The sequence below is a fragment of the Trichosurus vulpecula genome, chromosome 7 (genome assembly GCF_011100635.1).
Source record: "Trichosurus vulpecula isolate mTriVul1 chromosome 7, mTriVul1.pri, whole genome shotgun sequence".
In the NCBI taxonomy this organism is placed as follows: domain Eukaryota; kingdom Metazoa; phylum Chordata; class Mammalia; order Diprotodontia; family Phalangeridae; genus Trichosurus; species Trichosurus vulpecula.
The window spans coordinates 1,899,377-1,923,826 of NC_050579.1; the positions used below are offsets into that span (position 1 = coordinate 1,899,377).

The 24,450-nt window shown below is 44.9% G+C and overlaps 1 protein-coding gene across 19 annotated transcripts in view; it reads right to left on the minus strand.

Moving 5' to 3' along the window:
* The window catches only part of LRRFIP1 (LRR binding FLII interacting protein 1), a 196,769-nt gene that overhangs the window by 43,520 nt on the left and 128,799 nt on the right, over positions 1-24,450 (minus strand). For 11 of the 19 annotated variants that reach the window (XM_036769027.1, XM_036769026.1, XM_036769025.1 and 8 more), the window contains 3 exons: positions 8,736-8,795; positions 4,483-4,545; positions 1,455-1,535 (listed from right to left, as the gene is read on the minus strand). The exons of 7 other annotated variants lie outside the window; for them this stretch is intronic. In XM_036769027.1, coding sequence (XP_036624922.1) covers positions 1,455-1,535; positions 4,483-4,545; positions 8,736-8,795 — 204 coding nt within the window. The remainder of the gene's footprint in view (positions 1-1,454; positions 1,536-4,482; positions 4,546-8,735; positions 8,796-24,450) is intronic. One more of the 19 variants, XM_036769019.1, reaches the window with a different exon arrangement.

The window sequence follows — 24,450 nt, forward strand, 5'->3', positions numbered from 1 at the left end:
AGTTCTCCAACCAGTCATAGCTTGAAGGAAGTTTCTGTGGTCCATGTGAAATATGTTTTAATTCACATGGATAGGATTTATACACACATCTCTGGTGGAAAGAAAGCATTGATATAGCCAGTAGAAGTTTCATGGCTTCCTAATAGTGGAAGAATGAGGAAGAAAGAAAAGCATCCTAAGAACATGTGATTATCTGAGCTTAAAATCCCCCCAGTGACAGTCAAAGAAAATGCACCTGTGTGAGTTAGTAACCAGATGTATTTCCAGATGGATGGAGAAGTGCAGGGAAACCAGAAATAGGATCATGGCCATTGATAATCCTCCGTTATGAATGGTAAGGCACCCTTAGATATGTGAGTGAAAAAGGGAACTGTAGAGTCCCCAAAAGGAATCTGATAAGCCCAATTTGCCTAGAGAAACAGCAGGAACAATGTTAGGGAAAAGACATCAGCTCTCAGGTACTGTTCCACTGAAATGAGTGCACTGAACAGGTTCCTGATGGATTCTCCTTCATATTTGAAATAGAGGGTGTCCTGAAGTCTTGGCACAGTTTTATGCTATTACCCCATTAAAACTATTATTGAATGGGATTAAAACTTTTGGGACAGCCTAAGAGCCAGCCTACAATGCCACACTCCATAGAATGGAATTTGCTGTCCCAAAAGGAAGGCCAAGACTGTGGTACCTTTGCAGGCAGCAAATAAATAGACCCAATACCTGGGATAGGAGAATGCCTGGTTTGGACCCTGCCACCATCTTGAATCACTCAAACACCAAACTTACATGCACAGAACATGGACAATTCAACCTCCAAAAGAAGCTGTTTTAACAATTTTAATTTTTTTATTCCCAATTCTCTCCTTCCAGAACAGAAAGCACATCTAAAACAAAACAGAGCTAAAAAAAATTTTCAAAAAAATCACACCTTGGGGACTATAGCAGAATTCCAACTCTCAGAAAACAGGAAACATATTGAGAAGAGGGATCCAAAAAAAATGAAATCTTTCTCCCCACTTCTCAGAGATGAACAACTCTGATTACATAAAGGGCTTTCCAGATCTCTTCCTGGACACATTTATGAGAGGCAAATGTTAAAAAACAAAAGGGAAGACAAATGGGTGACAACAGCTGGAAGGGGAAGGGAAGCCCAAGAAACAAATTCTATGAGCTTCAGGTTTGAAACAGCGTTGTAGGGGAGGGGCACTGATACCACCAATAATTTTCTTTAAATAAAAAAAAGGGCAGGGGGAAATGTTGGCAACGGGTCAGGTCTAGTCACGTGCCTACACAGAGCCCACGCACAACAGAAATGGCTGTTAGAGATGGTGTCCACAAAGTACGGTACCAAGGAGGTTGAAGCGTCCAAGTAGATCGAGTTAATCATTCAAATAATTAAACTGAAAGCAACACTGGAAAAGAGGGGAGGGGGATCCTGGAGAAGGAAGGTGACAGACCCGAGCTCCATTTTGGGAAGCTGACAGGGGTCTGGAGGGAAGGCTGGTGTAGGAAAGTCCGAGGTCAGAGTAGTAGGAACCCTGGAATCAAAGAAAAATGGGGAAACGAGAAAAAAACAACCTTTAGAACTTCGTTTTATTGAAAACACACAGATGTGTGTTAATTCTTTTTTGTTAAAATAATTTCCACAGCAAAAATATTAAGGGATTGTCAAAGAGCTACATCACCTTAAGTAAACAGAGAAGACTTGACCAGAAATGAACAAAGGTGTTAGTAATTGACCAAATCATGCCACGCCACGGTCAAACCAACCCAACCCAACCCACTTCTCTGGCATCAGGATCATTGATTTCAGCATCGGCTGCAGTTTACCATGGTATCATTCACGGAACTGGTGAGCCTGGTCTCAAAGATATATTTACTCCTGAAATCCCACATGTTCCATCACTATCCCTATTATTTTAATTTTGCTAAAAGCTTGAAACCCATAGTTTGCAGAAAAAACATCTGTAAATTGAATCTGATTGTATATGAAACAGTCTCTACTTTATGCTATGTAAATAGGCCTCGCTGCTTTTGCTTATTATTCCATATTGGGACACGTATGTGTGCCTGTGTGTACATGTGTATGCAGAACGGGAATATTACATATTAAATTAAATTCTATGACAAACAGCCCATATGGCAGTTCTAGAGAAAGTCTTACATTGGTGCCACTAACTAGAATATGTCTGAAATAAATCAAGGGGGCCTTTGCTGAATCTACACTTCTGATTTCTAGGCCCTAAACTCAGGTATCAATTATTTATGACTAACTACATGAGATCCGGTCTAAATAAAATTAGATAACATCTTTAAGGACGCCCTTTGAGCTGTCATCCCAGTTTTGGTTGTGGCATTTCCACAGTCCTTCTCATTCTATTTTGAGAAATCAAATGGGGGTGGGTGGGGTGGCAAAGAAGGAAATTATTTACCAATCAAGGACTCATGAAAATGTATTCTTCAGCCAAGATCTCAAGGACTACTGGGCTCGAGATAACTCCCAGGAAAGGGCATTCCGGCTGAGCGGAAGGTGCAAACATATGAGCAACATGTCCACATGACAAACACATTCAATCTCTTCAGAGGGGGTGATCTTGGCGGGAGATACGCCACCATGATGTTTGATAAATGCCCCTGCAATGAAGCCTTTCAGGGCATCGGATAATTCAGCATCTCCTTGGCCTTGGAACTGATTTTACACATAGTAGAATCTCACTAATTCATACTCAAGGTTAGGCCAATGTTTTGAAAGCTCTGAATTATAAGAGAGTGTAAGGAAATTGAGTTTATGATTAGGTACAATGAGTAACTAGATGTGAAGAGAACTAAAATGAATTACCCAACGGAGAATCTCTGTAGCTAAGATTGGTAATGAGGTGGTCCATTAGATAAGAGTCTTGGATTTGGGATCAGAATGACCCGAGTTCAAATCCAGCCGCAGACACTTACTAGTTGTGTGACCCTGGGCAAGTCACTTAATGTGTCATTCCTCATCTCCAAACTCTCACAGGGCTGTTGTGAGGATAAAATGAGACAATATTTGAAAAGTGTGTTGGAAACCTAAGGGGCTAATCAGAGGCTTAATAAATGTTTATTGGTTGAAATGTGAGCTCTTCTTATCCATTGTTTATATGCATTGGATGCTTCTAAATTATGTCTACGAATAGTCAGTGAATCTTGAGACAAATCCTGTCTCTGACACAAACTAGGTGCGCTAGCTCCTTAGTGTCCCAGTAATGCTCAAAGACTAAGGTGGGGAGGGAGAGAGAAGGGGAAGGTGGCTAGATTAAGTGGACCCTGAAGTTCCTTCCAGCTCTGGATCTATGATCCTGAGAGGAGCTGCTGGCCTACAATGGGGGAGTGAATTTTCACACTGGGAGTTTCTCACACTGTTGAAATCAAACCTGCTCCCCTACCCCCCAAAAAGGACAAATTAAAGGATCATAGATTTTAGAACTCATGCCCCTCCTTGGCTACTGAGAAGATGAATCACTGGCCTGACTTGAACCCAGGGCTCACACAACTACTTCTAAACAACTGAAGAGACAAGGCAATAAGCATCAGAACTGAACCCACATCCCGAGCCCCTGTGGCCCTTTCCAAGCATGGTTTGACCACCGCCCTGCTTAGCAAGTCTAATCCGCAACCACATGCCAGACTTAAGGAGAGAGGCCAGGGTCCCACAGTATTAATCCTGCTGCAATTCTTCCAGGCCACTTAGGAAGAAGCCAAGAGCTCCTTATGCTCCTCTGAATATATCTCCCAAGAGAGAGCCTATGGGCATCCCATCTGACCCTGGGGTACTGACATCTAAATTTTCTAGCAAAAATGTTTTACCTAATTAGTCCAGATTAAAGGATGAGAGGCAGCAGGGTGTGGTAGATGGCAAGTTGGCTGTGGAGCCTCAGAGACTTGGCTACCTACAGGTGATGGCACCTCTCTGTGTTCCCAGCACCCCCCTAAGCTTGTAAATCGCAGAGAAGGCACCAACTTAAATTGATGTTTGGTGCTTTGTCATCAACGAGTCCCCCCATTAGGTCTAGCATCTATCTCTAATGAACAAACAAGTCAGCAGGGACCAATCACCTGCCCACCCATGCTGTTACGCGACTGACTAATGCCGGGCGTAATGTTGGTTTTTGATCAATTGTAATTGGAAGCTGAACTGGAAACGGAATGTACTTGACTGCTTAACAGATACATGGAACCCCAATGCTTAGAGATTTCTGAAGATGTGGTTTATTACCAAGAAAAGTGGGTGCTCCGGTCTAAGTCACAAAACACGCATAAAAACGAGTAGACTCTCACTACAGAAAAGGAGTTCATTTGGCCCACATGAGTCCTGCCAACAGTTGGTATGGCTGGCAAATGAATCCAAATGAAAATTAGTAAGGAAGACATCAGGGGAGGGAAATCACACAAGTCTCATGCTACAAAACCTGCAGCCTTTGGAGAGAGGATTTGAAATATTAAATGGAAACCAACCAACTTCTCCTCCCTGGATGACAACCTGCTGGGCACTTTGCTTTCCTTGCTGGATCTGGAACTCTGAAGCATCAAAGAAAAAGAAAACTTATGAGAGATTTTAACACCTGTAGTAAGTAGTCCAAGTCATTCTGAAAGTTCCATGTCTTTTTTTCATGTAAGTATGTGATAAGCTAAAAACTTGATAAAAGGAGTGTACAATCACTACATTTGAACCAGAGACTTCACTTTAACTTACTGCTTATATTTTGGTGATGCAACAAGGCTGCTCCAATTACTATTTGCTGCAGCATCCTAGTACTCTAGGACTTAGAGCTAGAAGACACCTTGGAGTTCATCCATTTTACAACTTTACATCTCATTTTACAATGGAAGAATCAGACCAAGGTGTACAAAATGACTTTGCCCATGGTCGTACAGATAGTAAGTGACCACCTCACGTAGCTCATGATGCTTTGCTATGGTTCCCCTCTAGTAGGGGCTCACCCTCTCTCCTCAACGCCTCTGGGGTGCAAGTAGGTTTGTTTGAGGGAGAGGTGGCCCTTCTCCCAGAACAATGGACTTGCCACAGTACTGGCTTCTTCTCTGTGGGTCAGCCCTCTGAGTTTCTAAGTCTATCTACAATTATATATCTATGAATCCTCAAATTAAATGCTGTGACATCTTGGGTAAACTAAAAAGATTATTTTAAATAGACAAGATCCAATCAAATGAAGGGAATGGAAAAATCTGTGTTCTAACGAGGCAGCTAGGTGGCAAAGTGGATAGAGTCCTGGAGGTCAGACGTGCAAGAGTTTAATTTCAGCCTCAGACCCTTTCTGGCTGTGTGACCCTGGGCAAGTCACTTAACCTCTTTCTGCTTTAGTTTACTCATAATAGTGCCCCAGGATTGTTGTGAGGATTAGAGGCAATATTTGTAAGCTGCTTTGCAAATCTTAAAGCATAATACAAATTTGTTGTTGTTCAGTCATTTCAGTTGTGTCCGACTCTTTGGAAAAGATAATGGAGTGATTTGCCATTTCCTTCTCCAGCTCATTTTACAGATGAGGGAACTGAGGCAAACAGGTTAAGTGACTTGCCCAGGGTCACACAGTTAGTAAGTGTCTGAGGCTGCATTTGAACTCAGGAAAAGGACTCTCCCTGACTCCGGATCCAGAGCTCTGTGCACTATGGCGCCACCTAGCTGCCCAATAATACCAATGTTGGTTATCATTAATGGAGGAGAAGTGTGGCCACAGAATAACAGCTGACACTTATATAGCACCTTGAGGAAAATGCTTCACAAATATTATCTCATTGGGTCCTCACAGCCACCCTGAGTAGTAGGTGCCATTATTATCCGCATTTTTACAAATGAGGAAACCGCGGCTGAGACAGGCTGTGTGACTTGTCCAGGGTCACACAGCCAGCAAGTATCTGAGGTAAAATCTGAACTCAGCTCCTCTTGTGCCTCTATCCACGGCTATATACTTAGGTGCTTATAGAAACAGAACCCCTGAATCTGCTTATCGAAAGAGATGAGATCTGGTGAGTTTTTGGAAACGTCCAGGAACATTTTAGGTTTTCTAGTCCCTCCTCCCACACGGATCTTCTATCAACGTAGGTGGCTGAGCTTGTTTTAAAGAAGCCCTGCCCCAGTCCCCCGCCCCACCGGGCTCTGGCACGGCTGGGCTTCCGATCCCCTTCCTCACCTTCTCCAGTCAGAGGTCCCCAGCTAACTGCCTCTGACTCATGATTTGGCTCTGACACTTATACCCACCCTCCTGCTAATTTCCTGCTTTGGCTCAAACGCTGGCCTATTCAATCAGGCCCTGGCCCAGGCCAAGCCAGGCAGGGCACTGGGTGGTTTTGTAGCCATCTAAGGAAGGAGGCAGATGGAATACACAAAGCGTGGGGTTCCTTCCAACTCCGGATCCTAGATCCAAGGCCTTTGGAACCTGAAGCCTTTTCTGATTTCTCCAGCTGCTGCTTCTGCTGCCTGCCTACCTGCCTCAAAGTCTGCCCAGTATTCAAGATGCTATTTGTAAAGTGTATGGCACAGAGTGGGGCACGCAGTAGGCACTTAATAAATGCTTTCCCCCTTTCTCTTTCTTTGGTACTTGCCTATCTGTGTACACAGTTGTCTCCCCAGGGGGACGGGCTCTGACTGACACTTGCTTGTTCCTTGATTAATTAATTGGTGATTTGAGGCTCAGACATTTGCATAGTTTCAAATCCATTGAATCCTACTCTTGAGGCCACATAACAGTATGAGAGACTTAATCATATGATTTGCTAAAATCTACAGCATTATCTGAATAGCACAGAGTCAGAGGACCCGGGTTTGAATTCTGTCTCTGTCACTTACTACCTGTGTGATTTTAGGCAAGGCAGCTAACTTCTCGGGCCTCAGTTTCCCTAACTGAAGGATGAGGTTAGATTAGGTGGCTTCTAAGGGCCTTCCCAGGATCTCAAGTCTGGTCCTGGGCAATCCCTTCTTTATGTCCCTTCTCCAGCAAGTAAGGGGTGGACTTTTCGGCCTCAGAGGCCCTTCCCAGTTCTAAATCAGAAAGGTTTAATGGCATGAAGGGGCCTCTGCTGGAGGTGAGATGCAAAGGGGGATTTGGATTCAGGTGGCCTGGGTTCATCCTGGTTCTTCTGCTTATGACCTAGGTGATCTTGGACAAGTCACTGAACTTAGCAGAGTCTGTTTCCTCATGTGTATGAATGAATCTGGGGACTCTAAAACCACGTGCCTCCTGGGGTCACTGCGGGAGGAAGGTGCCTGGGCCCTGGGGCCAGCTGGACATCCAGACCAAAGCTTGCTTCAGAGCCAAAGGGCCAGCACCCCGCAAGCTGGGGACTCACCCACTTAGCACAAACAAGTCACACCTGGGCACCGAGAAGAGGCAGGGAAGACAGTGTTTTAGCCCTAGTTTGTGATCCTAAGAGGAAGGAACTTGCCCCAGGTAACACAACTAATAAGCGCCAGGGGCCATATTCGAACCCAGAACTTCCAGACATTTAAATCTGGACTAAAATAAACAGAAGTACTTTTTTACATAATTAATAAAGTCATTACTTCCAGAGGCTAACGTTGCAAGGAGGTTCAGGCTCCACTCTATGATCCTATAATCTGTTTACTCTCATACATTTCTTTCGATGACGTCTTTATATAAATTCCCGTGTGCCAACTCTCTAACAGGCTAAAGGCTCTTCTTGACAAATGCGATGAATTCTTGCTCCTCCTTCTGACTTCTCTGCTTTTTGGTGCCCTCTTCATTATTCGCTGCCTCCCCAACACTGCCCTGCTCTGGCTCTGTTCCTGCCAGCCTGTGACGGGGGCCCTGATGCTAGGACCCATTACTCTCTGCTCCTCTCTTTGGGCTTTCTTTAGAGAGATTCACAGTCTGTGAATAAATAAGACCAATAAAAAGTAGGCATCAGAGTTCAAAGATGGCCAGATGAGAGACTACCAGGCTGGAAGCTTCATAAAGAAACTGGAATATTTATTGAGTAAAGGGAAGTAGAAATAGACACAGCTCTAAGCTAGCCATAGGAGAGCTGGCTACAAGCTTCATAAATAGAATATTTAGGGAATAAAGGGAATTAAAAATAGAAAGCGGAGCTCTAAGCTCGCTATAGTAGAGCCTCCCAGGCTGTATGTTTGTTTTTGAACAAAGTGAATTACAGAGACAATAGGCCTAAATGCTAGACACCTCACAGCTTACTTGGCTGTGAAGTTTCCTGAAGCCAGTCAGGACTTGAAGTAAAATACTTCAACTTTATAGGCTGTGCCCGCTCCAACACAGCACTCTGCACCCAACAGACATGCCACAAGGGTTTACGGAATTAGTGTGTGAATGAATGGATGGATGAATGAAACTGGAGATGTGGAAAAATGTTAAAATGTGATAGGTAGTTGTCCCCAAGGGCCTAGCATCGTGCTTGGCACATAGCAGGTGCTTAAATGCTTGCTGATTCATTGATAAGAGGGGAAATGGCAGAGGAAACCGGAGCTCTATCTAGCCTTCGGTTTTAAGTGTTTCTAAAACCCATGTCAGATGGATTTCTCATGACTGATTTAGATGGCAGCTTTTCACTGTATTTCATCTGGACTGGCTATATCCCAAATGGGGCTGGGGGCACAGATACAGGGGACTGGAAGACATGCCGTAGAGCAGACCCTGGACCACAGAGTCTAACTTTACCAGTATTTAAGAAAATTCTGCGCGTGCCTTCATAGGCCGTTACTGACACTCAGATCTACTGACCCTGCTAGATTTTCTATTCAGGGACGAGGATCCATACAGGTCTGCATCGTGACCGTTCGTCTGCTGGGAAAGAGAGAAGAGGCAAGGTTGCCAAAGAGAGATCAGACAGCACTTCTAAACCACAAGGGAAGGATGAAGTTGGCCTTCATGGTTAGAACAAGCAGAGGCCAGACACTCAACCTAGCAGAGAGGAGTGTGGCTGCTGGTAAGAGCAATTTTATATCAAAACACACAAATGCATGTACATACACACACACACAAAGGCATGCACATGCATATACACACGCAATTGTTGTTCATTTGTGTCTGAATCTTTGTGACCCCATTTGGGGTTTTCTTGGCAGAAATACTAGAGTGGTTTGCCATTTCCTTCTCTGGCTCATTTTACGGATGAGGAAACTGAGGCAAGCAGGGATGAGTTGCCCAGGGTCTCTCTCTCTCTCTCACACACACACACACACACACACACACACACACACACACTACTGGAGGGTGAATGTAGAGGGTTTAGATGACACCAGGAAGAGAAGGACTCCTGACTTGAGCTCAGTCAAACACTCAGTGAGTTCAGGCTTGATTCTGGGAATGTTCCCTTGCTCAGTCTTGCTCCAGGCCCCACACTTTTAGAAAATACAAGTTCTAGTTTAACTGGGTTCAGTGTGGTTTCTTTTATCTTCTATTCCATTAAAAAAAACCCAGTGATATTTTGGTTGCTTCCACCATCATTTAGGAATGAGCTCTTCCAAGGGTGGGGAACCTGTGGCCCTCTAGGTCCTCAAGTTTGGCCCTTTGACTGAATCCAAACTTAGGGCTGCACTTGAGAACCTAGAGGGCCACGTGGCCTCGAGGCTGCAGGTTCCCCACCCCTGTAATCTAAACCAATGGATTTTACTCCGAGGGTCAAAACTTTGTCCCCAACTTTATCTACTCAAGGTAGAAAACATCCCAAAGCAAAGAATCTTTACAACCTTGGTATTTGATGTACTCCTCTTGTCTTCCTGAAGTATATAGTGTGACCTCTTCATGAAGAGGATCAAATGATTTAGCAGATACAGCTAGTCTATAAACATTAGAGCGCTGTACAAATGCCAGGACTTCTACTCCTCCTCTTCCTCCTCCTATTCCTACTCCAACTGCTGCTGCTCCTCCTTCTACCACCACCTCTTCTACTACCACTTGGCCTCCGCTACAAGCCCCCGCAGGGATGTTGCCCTGATTGGACCACGTGGGTGGTCCTGGGCTCTCGAAGGTCACGCCAGTGGAGATGCCAGCTCTAGTAGGTCTTCCCACACTGGAAAAGCTCTGGGTGTTGGTTCCAGGACAAATGCTCTGAGCACTGTCCAAGGATTGGACTAGCTACATCTGGAGGGGCTCCTTGCCAGCTTGGTTACTGGGGGCTCATTTTCTTCTTTCTGCCCTTACAACCTCTAAAAGAACCCCTGAGTCCCTGAGGGGCTGCTATCTGCATGAATAGAGGACACATATCATGAAGGAAAATCTAGTATTGTTGGCTCATGGTGATTATTAGGGACATGAATACACTTTCATACCCCTCATGGGTCTGTAATTTTGTCAGTATAAATACTCCCTCCAATGATAAAGAACTTAACCCTTCCATATCTGCCCCTCCTGGGTAACTTGTATACCTGACTTCCCATGAGATGGCCAAAGGGAGTCCATCCAATGTGCTGAGAGCCTTTCTCAATTTTTTTTTGACATTGCAACGATACCAGTGGAGCATCTGGGCTACTCATTGGCTATCTCTTGCTATGTGACCTACTCATTTTCTTGGGCAGCCAGGTGGCACTGGACTTGGGGATCACAAAGAGCTGAGTTCAAATCTAGCCTCAGATACTTGCTACTTGTGTGATCCTGGACAAATCACTTAAACTCTCCCATGTTTCAGTTTCCACATCTGCAAAATAAAGGGATTGAACCCGATGGCCTCTAAGTCCCTTTCAGTTAAATGGAAATCTTTTCTGCTCATCAATTTCTTGGGCAACATCATTTACACTGATTTTCTCTGACAGGTCCTGGTTTGTAAAGCACTGCAGCCTATTTGCACAAGCTTCTCCAGTGCCTTCTGGGTGATACACGCCAATCTTCAGAACCTGTGATACAACAGGACTCAGTGGAATATTGATATTAAAAACATGGTCCTTTGTTTCATGGAGAAGTTTGAGGTCATTAAAATAGCTTTGCAGTTTCCCAAAGGAATCTGGCATCCTTGACTCCTCTTGTTCAACTGTGTCCCCTGCTCACCGTCCATCTCCAGTGTTGGTTCAACCTTCTTTCTCTCTGCTCATTCTGGATTCAAAAGGCCCGTGCACTCTGGGATTCTCTCCATCTTTCAGGCAATTGTGTGATGGTCAAGGTGCGGCCTGCTATGGAATCAGGCTTGGGAAAGCCAGGGCCGTCTGAGTGGCAACAGATCTCATCCGGGAAGTTCTGCAGTGTTCTGGGTCTTGATCTGATTGGTTCAATGTCACTTGCAAAGAAGGGCATCTAGAGGGACTCACTATTTATTGGGAATCCCTCCTAGGACTTGGACTCTACACTGCATCTCCTCCATGATAATGGCAAATGCCTATGGGAAAGGCACACACATCTCCCCGTCAGGTGTCTGGACTCACGAGTGATCAGAACATCACTGAGCACAACGCTTTCTGTTGTTGCCTGTTTCAAGAGAACTTGTATATTTTTGACATGTCTTCTGGAGGTGTCTTGTCAGAGCAGGCAGCACCTTTTTGTCATTGTGGTCAAATGAGGCTGGGATCATCTTCCAATAAGAAGAACCCCAGAGCCTTTAGTCAATTTTGTGACGGGGGCTGATGTGCTGTGAAATTCTGCTTCTGCCTGTTGCTTTCTAACTCTCATCAAGGATGCCCTCAAAACACATGAAGACACTGTCATAGAAATTTTATCAGGATGGGAAAAGCAGGCATAGAGATCAGTGGTAGCCAGTGTTCTCAGTCACCTTGTTGGGGGGTGGGGTGGGAATGATGAGGTCCAGGATTTTTCCACACTTCTAGTATCTGCCCCTCCTTCGGGTGTCTTGAGAACTGATCTCTTAATGCCCTCGCAATTACATCTCTTCTAGAACCTTCTTCACGGTGCAGAGCTGTTAGCTGAAGAGAGCTGGGGCTGGACTTAGGAAGACCCGAGTTCAAATCCAGTCTCAGACACTTACTAGCTGTATGAGCTCAGGCAAATGACTTCATCTCTCTTTGCCTCAGTTTCCTCAGCTGTAAAATGGGGATAATAACAGAACCTATATCCCAGAGTTGCTGGGGGGAATCAAACGAGCTGGAGTTTAAAAGGGCTTAGCGCAGTGCCTGGCGCATGGGGGGTATCATATAAATGCTAGCTATCATCATCATCATCGTCATCATCTTCACCATCGCTACATTTGGTTTAGCACAGCTTCTTTTCCCATCACTGTTCCATTCCCTGACATTTTCCCCTCCTCTATAAATACAGCTGAGGCGGTGATGCCAGAGCCCACGTGTGCAGGCTCCAGCGTCCTTGATGGTGAAAAGAGTTAGTTATAAACCAACCCTTACAGATCATTTCTATCTTTCCCTTCTCTGATTTTCCTCTTTCAGTTTAGCGGCTAAAGGCCCTCCGAATGGCTGTTTTAATTGGGTCTCTAGCCAAGCTTTCTTTAAATTGGTTCTCACCTTCCATCATTTTTCCTGCCTTGAGAAAATACTGTTCATGATCTTTCTGTTCTCCTTCTCAGTCAGGTTTTCCAAATGAGTTTGTATCTTGGACCAGTGCTTCTCCTAGTTGCCATCTCTCTCTACTCTCGTACAAACAAATCAAGTGTTTGCTGACCAAGATGGTCTATTGTCTCTTTGGGTTCTTCATCATGGCAACTGATTAGCACTGGCCTGACTTTTATATGAAAACATTTAAGTTAGCATCAATGTCCTTTCCTCTGTCCATTTCATTTTTCAGCATCAATATCCCACTTAAGTAGGTCAAGCTGGAGCTGTTTTAATTGCATGCCATGGCCTCTTCACCTTTTATTCTTCTAGCTTTATCTTCCCCTTAATCTTTGCTCTAACAAGTCCCTCTGACTGCCCAATATATTTGGTCTAGTCCAGCTGCTTCTCCCATTGCTGTTCCTTCCAAGGAGAATGGCTCCATTATCAGTAATGAGTCATTTCCTGTCTGCTTTGTCTTGTTATAGGGGGCTGGCCACATTCAAATAAAATAGTCAGTACTTAGAGGCCTGAGGATTCAGTGAATGGTGCTTTTCCAGTCTTGGCCCTCTCTTTCCTTTCTCCTTCCACAGTCATGGTCACCAAGTATCAGAGAATACGTGGACTTCATGCGGAGGGTCTTAGACCATGTTCTTCATGGAGTTTCTCCTCCTCTTCACCCTCTCTAACTGATATCGGTGCGTCAGCTGTAGATTGTTTTCATGGTTGTCTTTCTCCAACTCTTTATCATGAACTATATAATAGGAGGTGAGCAAACTGTCCATGAACTCATAGCTTCTTTTGGCCTTCCTATGCACCACAAAGCCTAGAACACCAACTCCTTCCTACTCCTACCAGAAGAACCCACGATGTTCCACCCCTTCTCTTTACCTAGAACTTCCTTCCACCTTCTGGGTTAGTTTATAACAAGAATGTTAAGACTGCTTGGAGTCGCTTCTTCTTGTAGTATGTCCTCTTGTTGGTCACTGGACAATGACTTCATATTAAGAGGAATAGCAGCTGTTAGAGTAGACAGATAATCCTAACACTCCCTGCCTCCAACACTGCCAAGTACAAGGATCTGCAGAGGCCCAAGGGCCATTTTGTATTTCTGCTTCATGGGCTGCCATGGTCCAAGGACATATAACTTCCAGCAGCCCATGGCAGATGGGCCTCTTTGTATTAAATCAGGGTGTTCCTAGGGCAGCTAGGTGGCACAGTGGATAGAGCGCTGGGCCTGGAGTCAGGAAGACCTAAGTTCAAATCTGGCTTCAGGCACTGTCTATGTGGCCCTGGGCAGGTCACTTAGCCCTCTTTGCCTCAGTTTCCTCGTCTATAAAATGAGCTGGAGAAGGAAACGGCAAACCACTCCAGTGTCTTTGCCAAGAAAATCCCAATAGTGGTCACAAAGAGTTTGAAACAAGTGAACAACAACAAACAACAAGGCTGCTCCTAACTAGCCAAGAGTCCAAACCCCACATAAAACCTACTTTGGCATGGGAGACCTTGCTAGCATTCACAGTGCACTACTACAGCCTTTGAGGACTCATTATCACCTCCACATTAGACGAGGCTTCGGTGGAGGTTAGCAGACTGTGCTGATGGACCATGCCACCCTACGGGGATGCTGTAATGTGTGCATGGGGCTCCTGGCCCCAGATTCCAAGAGATTCTACTGCAATGTTGCCTTCACTCTAGCCTCTTGGCTGTCACTTCTCAGTATTTCAATTTCTCCAAGCCCTATCCCATCCTGTGACTTTTAAACTGCTGCTCCACAGTGAACTGAAGGAATAACCAATCAGTGGGCTGGACTCCATAGCCAATGCTCATCTCCCCATGGGTGGCTCTATTCCTTTCGGAAGCTTTATGGCAATTTCTGGTCCACACTAAGTAACTGAAGGCAGACAGAACTAGCAACCTTATTGCCAATGAAGTGTTGGCATCCTAAGCTTTGGTTCAGCATATGGCCAATCTGTGGAGTTCATGTCTCTGTTGGGGGTCACAGTTCAGTTCAGCCACCTGATGATGCTTATTCCTCCCTACTGAGCTGGGATTTGCAAAGTTTGGAAACAAGAACATATAGATCCTAAAGACCTTAGAAAAGTCACTTCAGCTCTGGGGACCTCCGCTGCCTCATCTGCATAATGACAGCCCTGGACTAGTTGCTTCAAAGGTCCCCTGTAGTTATAACACCCGATGATTTATAAAGGAGGAGGAAGTGTGAGCCAAAGTTGGCCAATGAAACTATCCCAAGAGTCCTTGAAAAGACCAGTAGAAAGCTTTGCACATGGACAGAAGTCAATAACTATCGACGGGATGTTGACTGAAGGCAGGAGATCGATTCCCAAACTCAGAAGTCTTAGAACTTCCTCCATGGCAAACTGCTTTATTCTTACATAAATACCAAATCATTTGGAACTCACTTTCTAAGGTAGAGAGACTACAAGGTGGAAACAGATTCTGCCTTGGAGCCGCAAAGACCTGAGTTCAAATCCTACTGCTGAAATTGTGGCACGGAAGGCCTCCCACCGGCCTGTACTGGTAGAAGCTGCTTCCCCTGGGCATTCTCTGTACCAACCAATCACGAGCCCTCTCACTTTGTCTTTCCAATGTAACAAAATGGGAACCCTGATGAACTTTCAGAGTAATTTTAACAGACCTCCAAAGTCAAAGATTTAAAGATAAAACGATTGTCAGCTTTCTTCACTTTCATCTCTGCTCTGAGCTGGAACATGTGCACATTCCAGACCTTAACCGCCCTCTCTTGTTATCTCTTCAATATACAAAACAGTTTCAGAGAAAAGGGAATATTACCTGAGGAAGCCAAAAGAAATCCAACTTTGGGTCTTCACCACCCCCTCCCCAAGTTCCCTCTGAAATGAAGCCTCTTGGCTCAGTCCCTCCTTCCTATCCTTGGGCTTTGGAGCTCCTGCTCTGCCTGCAGTGACAAAGACAGCTCGATTCTCTTCCTCTCTTCCCTCCCCGCTGATGAAGCTCCACTGGACGGGTCCATTCTTCCAGCCTAATGGGACTTTGCGACGATTGTGACTGGAAATCACATTGCAAGGTTCTTGATCCAGGGCTTCCGCAGATTAAACGGAGTCAATGATTTTCTGCAGTGAATTTAACCAATGGGGAGAAGCCCTTTTAATTCTAATGAAAGAAGGTTCCTAGCCTACCCTGTCCTCTGTTCTATTTGCTGCTGCTTCTTTTTTAATGGGATGGCTGCAGTTTACTTGGGTTCTTGGAATGCTTATGGTGAGAAAGGCCGATGGCATTGGGAGGGTCATTGGGACTTGATGGAGAGACAAAAGGATTGACAAAGTTTCATCTCAGGGGTAGATCACTTGACCTCTTAAGACTTCAGTATCCAGATCTATACAATGAGGAGGCTGCATTATATGAGTAGGGATTTCCCTTGTGATTTTAAGTCCTACAATTCTACTCCTCTCTTATTGTACCCACTGAGTTAAAAATTACGGAAAGTCACTGCCACACAAAGGAAGTCCTTGCCAGCTGGCCCTCTGCTGCACCCTTGGGACTTCCAGACCTTTCCATGGACCCTACGTGGCTGGACTTTCTTTTATGTGTTGTCTCCCCTCAGTTATAGTGTGAGGACCTACAGAGCAGGGTCTGTCTTGCTTTTTGCTAGTTAGATCCCTGGTACTTAACAACACAGTAAGAGCTTAATACGTGTTTTTTCATTCACTCATTTGTTACTAAGGGAAGCCATGTGCACAAGATTATTCAATTTACAGAAGTTACTGGGATCAGATTAACAAAGCACCATTCCTCCAGACTCATGTATATCTGCCCGGGCATGAAAATATTTTGGTTATAAAGACCTTATTTTTAAAAATGCCATTTCACTATGATGGGATTTCAATACAGATACATGCAAAATCAAACGAAATCTCTTTCAAATCCATAAACACCATAATGGAAGGAGCAGAAAAATGCATTCACAAACCATGGTTTTGCAGAAGGACTGCCGTGCTGTCAAGTGGAATGAGCCCGGGATTACTGTCTCAAAGGGCCCCATGAGTACAGCCCACCATGCACTGTTCTTAGCGTTGCTCCGCTTCACGCCCATGCTAATCGTTAACTCTTTATTTGGTTAATAATGTTAGTGACCGAACCAAAATGTAGAAAATCTTAACAGGGAATCTAAAGTGCCAGGCAGAAAATGACTGGCATCAGTTAGAACCTATGAAGGTGATCTGGGAGTCCCTGTCAATTCTAATTTTGACAGAGGGAAAAAGCAGCCCCTTAAAACGAAACCCCAGTTCTGTCTGGAGCAGTGCCACCCAACGTACTCTTGGGCCACTGTAGGTATGATTTTGCTATCAATCTTTGGGACACACGTTAAATCAAACTCTCCTATGAACTGTGGTAGGAAAGAACCTCGGAGCCAGAGGTCTTGGGTTCAGATCCTACTCCTGGCACTCACAACGGTTCTTCCTATTCCCATTTCCTATCTGTAAATATCGAAGGGGGTCGTGCTAGCTGCCCTCTGAGGTCCCTGCCAGTCTAGAATCCTCTGGCCCAGATCCACTTGTTTCCATGAGGTTTTCAGTTTGAAACACTCATCCGTGAGAAAGGCGAAGTGGACGATGTGTTAGTAGCATGCTTCACCAGGGGGTTACAAGTCACACACAGTGATGCTCATTCTGACTCTCACCACGGGGTAAGCACCAGCATAGTCCAGTTCCACCTGGGGCTGTCAGGAGCATGGGGAAGATAAGAAGGCAAGTCAGAAGGGGATTGGGCCCTCAGGCAGAGAGGACAAATAAGAACAAACAAGAAAATCCTGCTCTCTCCCATCTTCTGGCCTTTAGGCACGTGTACCCAAGAAGAAAGAAACAGAAAAGCTTAATGTGCCAAGATGGAGGAGAAGAGAGCAGCCAGTTTCCATGGGTCATGCCCTGCTAACTTCCCAGGGGTGCAAGTGGTGTGGCTGGGAATGTTTTCACTGTCGCTAACAGGAGGAGCGGTGGGAGGCACTCTAGCTTTGGAATCCAGGACTTGCCTCTGAAACTGATGTAACCTGAGGCAATCGCTCTGCCTCTCTCTGGGACTCAGCTTTCTTCCCAGTAAAATGGGTGGGCTGGACCAGATGGACTCTGGGATCCCTGCTGACTATAAACCTATGACATACTAAATTCCTAGGATCATTATTTCTTTTTTAAAGCTTTTATTTAGTATTTTAATTTCCCCCAGTTACATATAAAAAGGAGCATTACTTCTTTTAAAAAAAGCTCCTAATGTAAATCACTGTAAAACTAAATATTAAGAAAAATTATACTGATTTTACAACAATGAAATGGAAATTGTAGAAGGATTAGGTTTTCTATGAGGTGATCAATTCTATAAAGTCACCTTGGGACCAGTGAATTCTGCCTCCTGGCCTCAGTTTCCTCATTTGTAAAATGAAGGGGTGAGATGAGATGATACTTTAGGGTCACTCCCAATTCTCAACCTCTGATCCTATGGAAGACCTCAGACCCTGCCTAGGGCCTCAGCTTCCTCATTGGAAGATAAGGGGGTTGGACTTCTGGGGCCCTTTCCAGCTGGGTGTGACCTTGGGCAAGTCATCTACATCTCTTTGGGCCTCGGTTTCCTCACTTGTAAAATGAAGAGGCTGAACTATGGCTTCTGAGCTTACGTGTAGCTGTAGATCTATGACTCAACATTAAATAAAAGGAAGTTTGGATGACCCTAATTTTTTGAGCCTCATTAATATTTACGAGGCATTGGCTGGCCCTCAATCTTGGCCAAGTCGGTGAACATGCAGCATGCTCCTGTCCTGTTTCTCAGACGCTGCATGGGGTGGATTCTCACAGCATCCAGCCAATCCCAAGCTCAGAAGCACTTCTTCACCGTCTCTGACAAGTGTGTTGTGCAGCCTGGTGACCGCCCATCAGGGAAGGGGAAAAGTGAGATGGCAGCATCGAGAGATAATGAGCTTTGGACCAGAAATCACCAGAGACCAAACCTGGCAAAGATGAGAGAAAACGCATGACCCACGTAGCGAGATGGGGGAAAAAGAATAATCGTATGCACACATGAATGAATGGATGGATGACAGATGAATGCGAAAGCATTTATTAAGCACTTACTATCTACAAAGGCACTGTGCCAAATGCTGGAGATACAAATAGAAGGTAAGATTAATAAAAGGAAGCTCCTATTCTAATGGGGAAGATGACAATGGAAAGGCCCCATGATCCTTCAGGGGCAGGGCAGAAGGAAAGGCCCCATGGTCCTTAGGGGGCAGGGGCAGGGCAGATGGAAAGGCCCCATGGTCCTTAGGGGGCAGGGCAGAAGGAAAGGCCCCATGGTCCTTAGGGGGCAGGGCAGAAGGAAAGGCCCCATGGTCCTTAGGGGGCAGGGCAGAAGGAAAGGCCCCATGGTCCTTAGGGGGCAGGGCCGATGGTCATATATCTTTTTTTTTTTTAGTGTCATTCCCACTGATAAAATCCTACCAGTTTTGATGTTACACCATTTGACAGAGTGTGTCTCATCAAGGACTTTGATGGGCACAGCTTCCTCTTCTGGGTTTTGAGGATCTGCAGCTGCCCAGTGGGCAGGATTACAGGACCTGCAGCAGCAATTACCAGGCTGCAACTCCACAAAGGTTATGGTAGAGCCCCTGCTCAGGGTGGATGGGGCCAAGACAAAGGACAAAAGAAATGGCTGTTCAACTCTAGGTAGGATTCTGTTTTCTCTGCTAAGGAGAAAGATCTTTGGACCAGAAAGGACAGAACAAAAATGGCTAACAGGAAATGATGCCCAAGATAAGCGGGGAGACAGTAAGAGGTCACCCGGCTGCTTTGACAAGGTCAGTTCCCCAAGCCCAGATGAACATGCTAGAACGTGCGAAGGAAATGGCCACTGTGTTTCCTGGGTCACCGCTGGTGATGGCTGAAAGATCCTGGTGGGTGGGAGAGGGACCAAAGAATTGGAGGGAAAATCTTGTCCTGACTTTCAAAAAAGGACAGAGAATGGAGCTTCCAAGCTAGAGAGGAGTGAACTCGACTTGGATTCCTGGAAAATGTCAGTGTTCCAATGAAAGAGGTGATTATGGAACAGTGATCACTAAGAATGAACCAGTGTGATTTCATGAAAATCGAGTCATTCAGATTAAATTCACCTGCCTTTGGATAGCGACTAGACTGGCAAATGAAGCTCATGTGTAGATTCAGTTTTACTGGATATGACCTAAGCGTATGATCCACTCCTTCGTGCTATTCTCGTGGAAGACACAGAGACTCTAGGGTACTGCTGTGACACAAAAGGCCGACCCAAAGAAGAGTCGTTAACGGCTCAATGTCAACTAGGAAGGTGCCGTCTAGAAGCATAAGGGATATGAGCCAGAAGCTGTGCTATTTCCCACCTTCCTCCACCACTTGGATAAAGGAATGGATGGTAGACTGGCTACAAACGAACAGCTAACACAATAGATAGGAGAAAGAACCTGGCTTCAATAAGATGTACAGGTAAGAAATCGAGGCCAGATCCAAGAAGGCAAAAGTGAACAGGGCTAAATGTAAAGTCATCCAGAGGACCAGGAATTCAACACCACAAATGGGAAATACCGCTCCCCAGAACAGTTCACATAGAAAAGACTGGCTTTCAGTGGATGACAACTTTGATGAGTCAGGAGGGGACATGGCAGCTTAAAAGATCAATGGCCTCTGGGGTGTGACAGACACTGGGCTAAATGCCAGAATTAGCAATAAAAGGCATAGGAAACAGGTTTTAATCCGACCTATACTAAATACAGACCACAATGGGCCGGTCACAACTCGTTGACTTTATTCGTAATTTACCCAGCAAGCTGCCAGGACTACACAGTTAAAAGCAATGTCTTGTCTTCACGGATGGGGAAGATTTCTACACTGGAAGTTCTGGGATAAAATTGCGAGATTATAAATGACTCCTACCTCATTTCCCCAAAGGTCAGGACTAGGGAGACAAGAGTCTTGCTATACTTTCCCATGCTCAGACAACATCTGCTGAATATTATCCAGCTCTGCGTGCCACCATCTTAAGGGCAATGAAAAACTGGAGAGCATCCACGGGAGGACAACCAAATGGTAGAGGGCCTTGACACCAAGCAATCTGAGGACCAGCTAAAGGAACTAGGATGTTTAGCCCACAGAAGAGATGATGTGAGCGGGGCAGTAGATGGTGGGAAGAGGAGGAGGACGAGAGCAGTCTCCAAGGTTCTGAAGGGCCGTCCTGTGGAAGAGGGGTCAGCCTTATTCTTCTTGGCCTCAGAGGGCAGAACTAGGGGCAGAGGAGGCAGTGGGGGGGGGAGGGTAGCAGTGAGGGGGACAAAGGAGAGCTGCAGAAATACAGATTTAGGCTCAAGGTCAGGAAAAAACTCAGTAAGGGGAACTGTCCAAAAGTGGACTGGACTACCACTGGAAGTAGTGGGCTCCCCGTCACTAAAGGACTTCAAGCAACAGCCGGATATCCACTGTCAGGCATTTTGTAGAGGGGGTTCTTGTTCAGGTAAGGCCTTGGACGTCCCTCAGAAATCTGAGAGTCTGCAATTCTAGGTAGATTCTTAATACACACTTATTGAGATCTAGGTAAAGGAACCAGTTCTCTTCTTAAGCGTAGTCCCATGAAAGGGCCTCCTAAGATATTTTTTCCCCAGGCACATGGACAATAGACCCCAGGAGCTCTACAATATGCTTTACTCTTGGAACAGGGCTCAATATTGGGCAGGGCCTGGCTCAACGCACCCCGTCTCAAAGCCATTTCTCCTGGGAGGCAGGGCTGAGGAATGGATCTCAGAGGGTGCCATTCTGAGGCAGACTCCTTGGGTAACTCATAGGACATGGCAGCAGTGACCTCGATGACTGGGTTGCAGTCTAAAGAGATTCCTCGTGCTGTTGAGCTGTGTTATTTTTCTTCAGAGAATGAATGAACTTCACTATGAACAAAGACAGGAATGTGAAGAACTTAATGAGCTTGTTAAACCTTATGTGAGGGGAGTTTCCCTGAAAGGTTGTGGGGTCGTCCTGAGACATCTGTCTCTTTCTGCAACACGTGAAGACATCACCAAAACAGGACAAGTCCCAGAGGAGCCAAGGTCTCCTCATAACATGGATGAAGGAAAAAAGGGCCAGGTTTCCCAGCCTTTCAGTATGGCAGCGGTAATGGTGCTTTAAAAAAAATTAAGTTAGACTTTGCTCAACTAAATTCACTTCTAACAGAAATAAAACATTTGTTTTAATTCCATCCAAAAAAGTCCTAACATCTCTATTTTCTTGGTGAAAGAGCTCAGCTCACTACGAGGGCAGTGAGGCGCCTGTCTGGGCATCTAGGTGGGTAGCTGGTGGCTCACACGCTTCTCTGGAATAGGAAGGAGGGAGAGACTGAAGCCCTGTGGCGAAGCGATCCTGGGTCATTCTGCCGAACTGTCAGAAAATGAGAGTTTCCTCAGTCTCTTCTGGGAAGGAAATCCAGTCCTTGCCAACCTGCTACATGTCACTGTCAGAGGATCACAGATGCACAGCTACAGAAGGGACCTTAGAACCAGCGAGTCCAACTTGGTCGTTTTACAGATGAGGAAACTGAGGCACAGAGAGGTTAAGTGACTTTGCCAGGGTCACACAGTCAGTCAATAAACATTTACTGTACCTCCTATGTGGCAGACACTCTGCTAAGCCACTGGAAGTATGTGAGGCAGGATTCAAGCTCAGTCCTTCCTGAGCGCCCAGAACTCTATCCACTACGCGCCACCTGGCTCCCTCACAAAGGAAAGGGCAAGATTTCACTCTTTGTTGCCCAAAATATTCATTTAGGATCAGGTTCATTTAGATATAACATTCTCTGATCAAGTGAATCAAGAATGCCCTAATAACTTCCCTAAAATCTCCAAGTATAAATCTGTATAGCGTTTGTTAGGATTCCTCCAAAACGCACTACTAAAAACAGGTCAATTTTGCATTTCCCAAAACTGCTTACTGTGTATAGAGAGATCTAGCAAAAACAACCTCCTCCCATTTTGGGACAGTGTGTTACAAGAAGCGAACTAACGCCTGACGCCTTGCTCTCGCCAATGAAGAAGGTACTTGAAACAACCGAGAAAGATGCTAGCAACTTGACTTTTTAGTGCTACAAAGAATTGTGAAAGATTTCTGTGTACTTTGAGGGTAAGTGCAGGGGTTTTAAGTGTAAAAATGTGATTTAATTAGTGGAAAAAAATAATTTAATCTAGTTTACTAATACAATACATGGGTTTACTAAGTGCTAATCCTTGTTATTACAGAGGAGAGGTGACCTTGCCTCAGAAAAAGAAATACACTCGCAGGCATCGCAGGTCAGTTTGCATTCTCGAGAAGAAATAAAAACACCTCAGTTTCTCTACTTCAATTCCCAAAGTACATTTGATCTGATCACCAGGATTTATGAAGGTTTATGAAAACATTATCACAGGAAGAAAAAACAATGCAAGTTTAACTAACTACCCATATTGATTAAGAAATTACATCATACTTAGTTAACTATGATAGGCTTTTGAGCCCAAACCAATTAATGTTTGGTTCCTATCATTACAGAAGACCCAGTAGTTCCCCCATTTCAGTTCAGAAGGTGGACCCAACAGGGTACAAGAGAAAGAGCACACTAGATTTGGAGGTGGGGCCCCGGGATCAACTTCCTTCCCTCTTTGCTCCCTATAGCCCGGGGTGGGGGGGGGGGGGCTTGGAGAACTCACTCTCCTTATCTGGGGATTGGACCGTAGGATCTCCCAAGACCTTCTGGCTTCAGTCCCATGATCCTTTGAATCTTAATGGTGCTCTCTACCAAAACGTGGCTCACCTGCAATTACTTTGCAGGATTCAACGCTACAGTAAGAACTGATGAAAGCAGCTACTCTGAGAAAGTGAACGCGCAGAAACAAAACCACTCCTGTCCTCTGGAAGCGTCCGATCTGCTACGGGTCCCAAATACCTAAGCACCCAGGACTTGCTCTAGCCACAAGGCTAGTTTTTGCAGCTGGTGTGTTCCAACACTGCTGGGGCTTCTGCAGACTCTCCAGACAAATTAGGAAAGCATCTGGCATCGTTCAAGCTCCAAACCATAATTCTACGTTGGACTTGTTTTCTTAAGTTGGCAAATCTAAGCAGCGGTTTCTAAGTTAAGGACATTTGAAAGTATTTGGTGTTATTGGTAACCTCTCCAGGGCAACAACAGAAACAGAAAGGAAAGAGATCAACTGGCAGCTACGAAAACTATTCAGAAGCTACAGAAGCAAGAGCTCCCAGTGCCTGACCATGAGGCCAGGCCACGTTAACCTCAGAGTGTTTCAATTTGCATTTTTATTATTATTGGTAATTTGGAGCATTTAATTTGTATATTTATTGATGAATAAAATTCTTTTAGAAACTGTTGGACCACTTATCTACTGGGGAATGGTTGTTGGTCTTACTTATCTGTGTCAACTCTCTATATAGTTGGGGGTGGAAATGGCTATGTTTATGGGTGGGCACATAGTTTCTCCCTAAAATTAGAAACTTTTGCACAAATAAAATAAATACAGCTAAAATAAAAGAAACTACTGAGTGAAGAAAAAAATCATTGCATCAAAAATCACTGATAAAGTCAAAGTATATACCAAATCTATACATGTGTACATGTGTATGTATGTATGTATGTATGTGTATACATACATGTGTATATTTAATCTATTGTATAGACCACTGTACTTACATTAGGCAAGGATTATAGTGATATTTGATGGAACCTTTTTTTCCTACTCGGTGATTTCTCTTCTCATTCTAGCTGCAATGATTCTGTTCATGCAAAAACCTTTTCAATTTCAAGAGGCACTTGGGCAGGACTATTCATCATAAAGAGGTGGATATGCCCATCACTGATGTTCCTATCTCTCACCTGTTGGGACATGCAAATAGCTTGGATACAAAGGATTCTTTATAAAGGGATTCATTCCGAGTATAACTCTGGGGTTGGATTGGGAAACCTAGGGG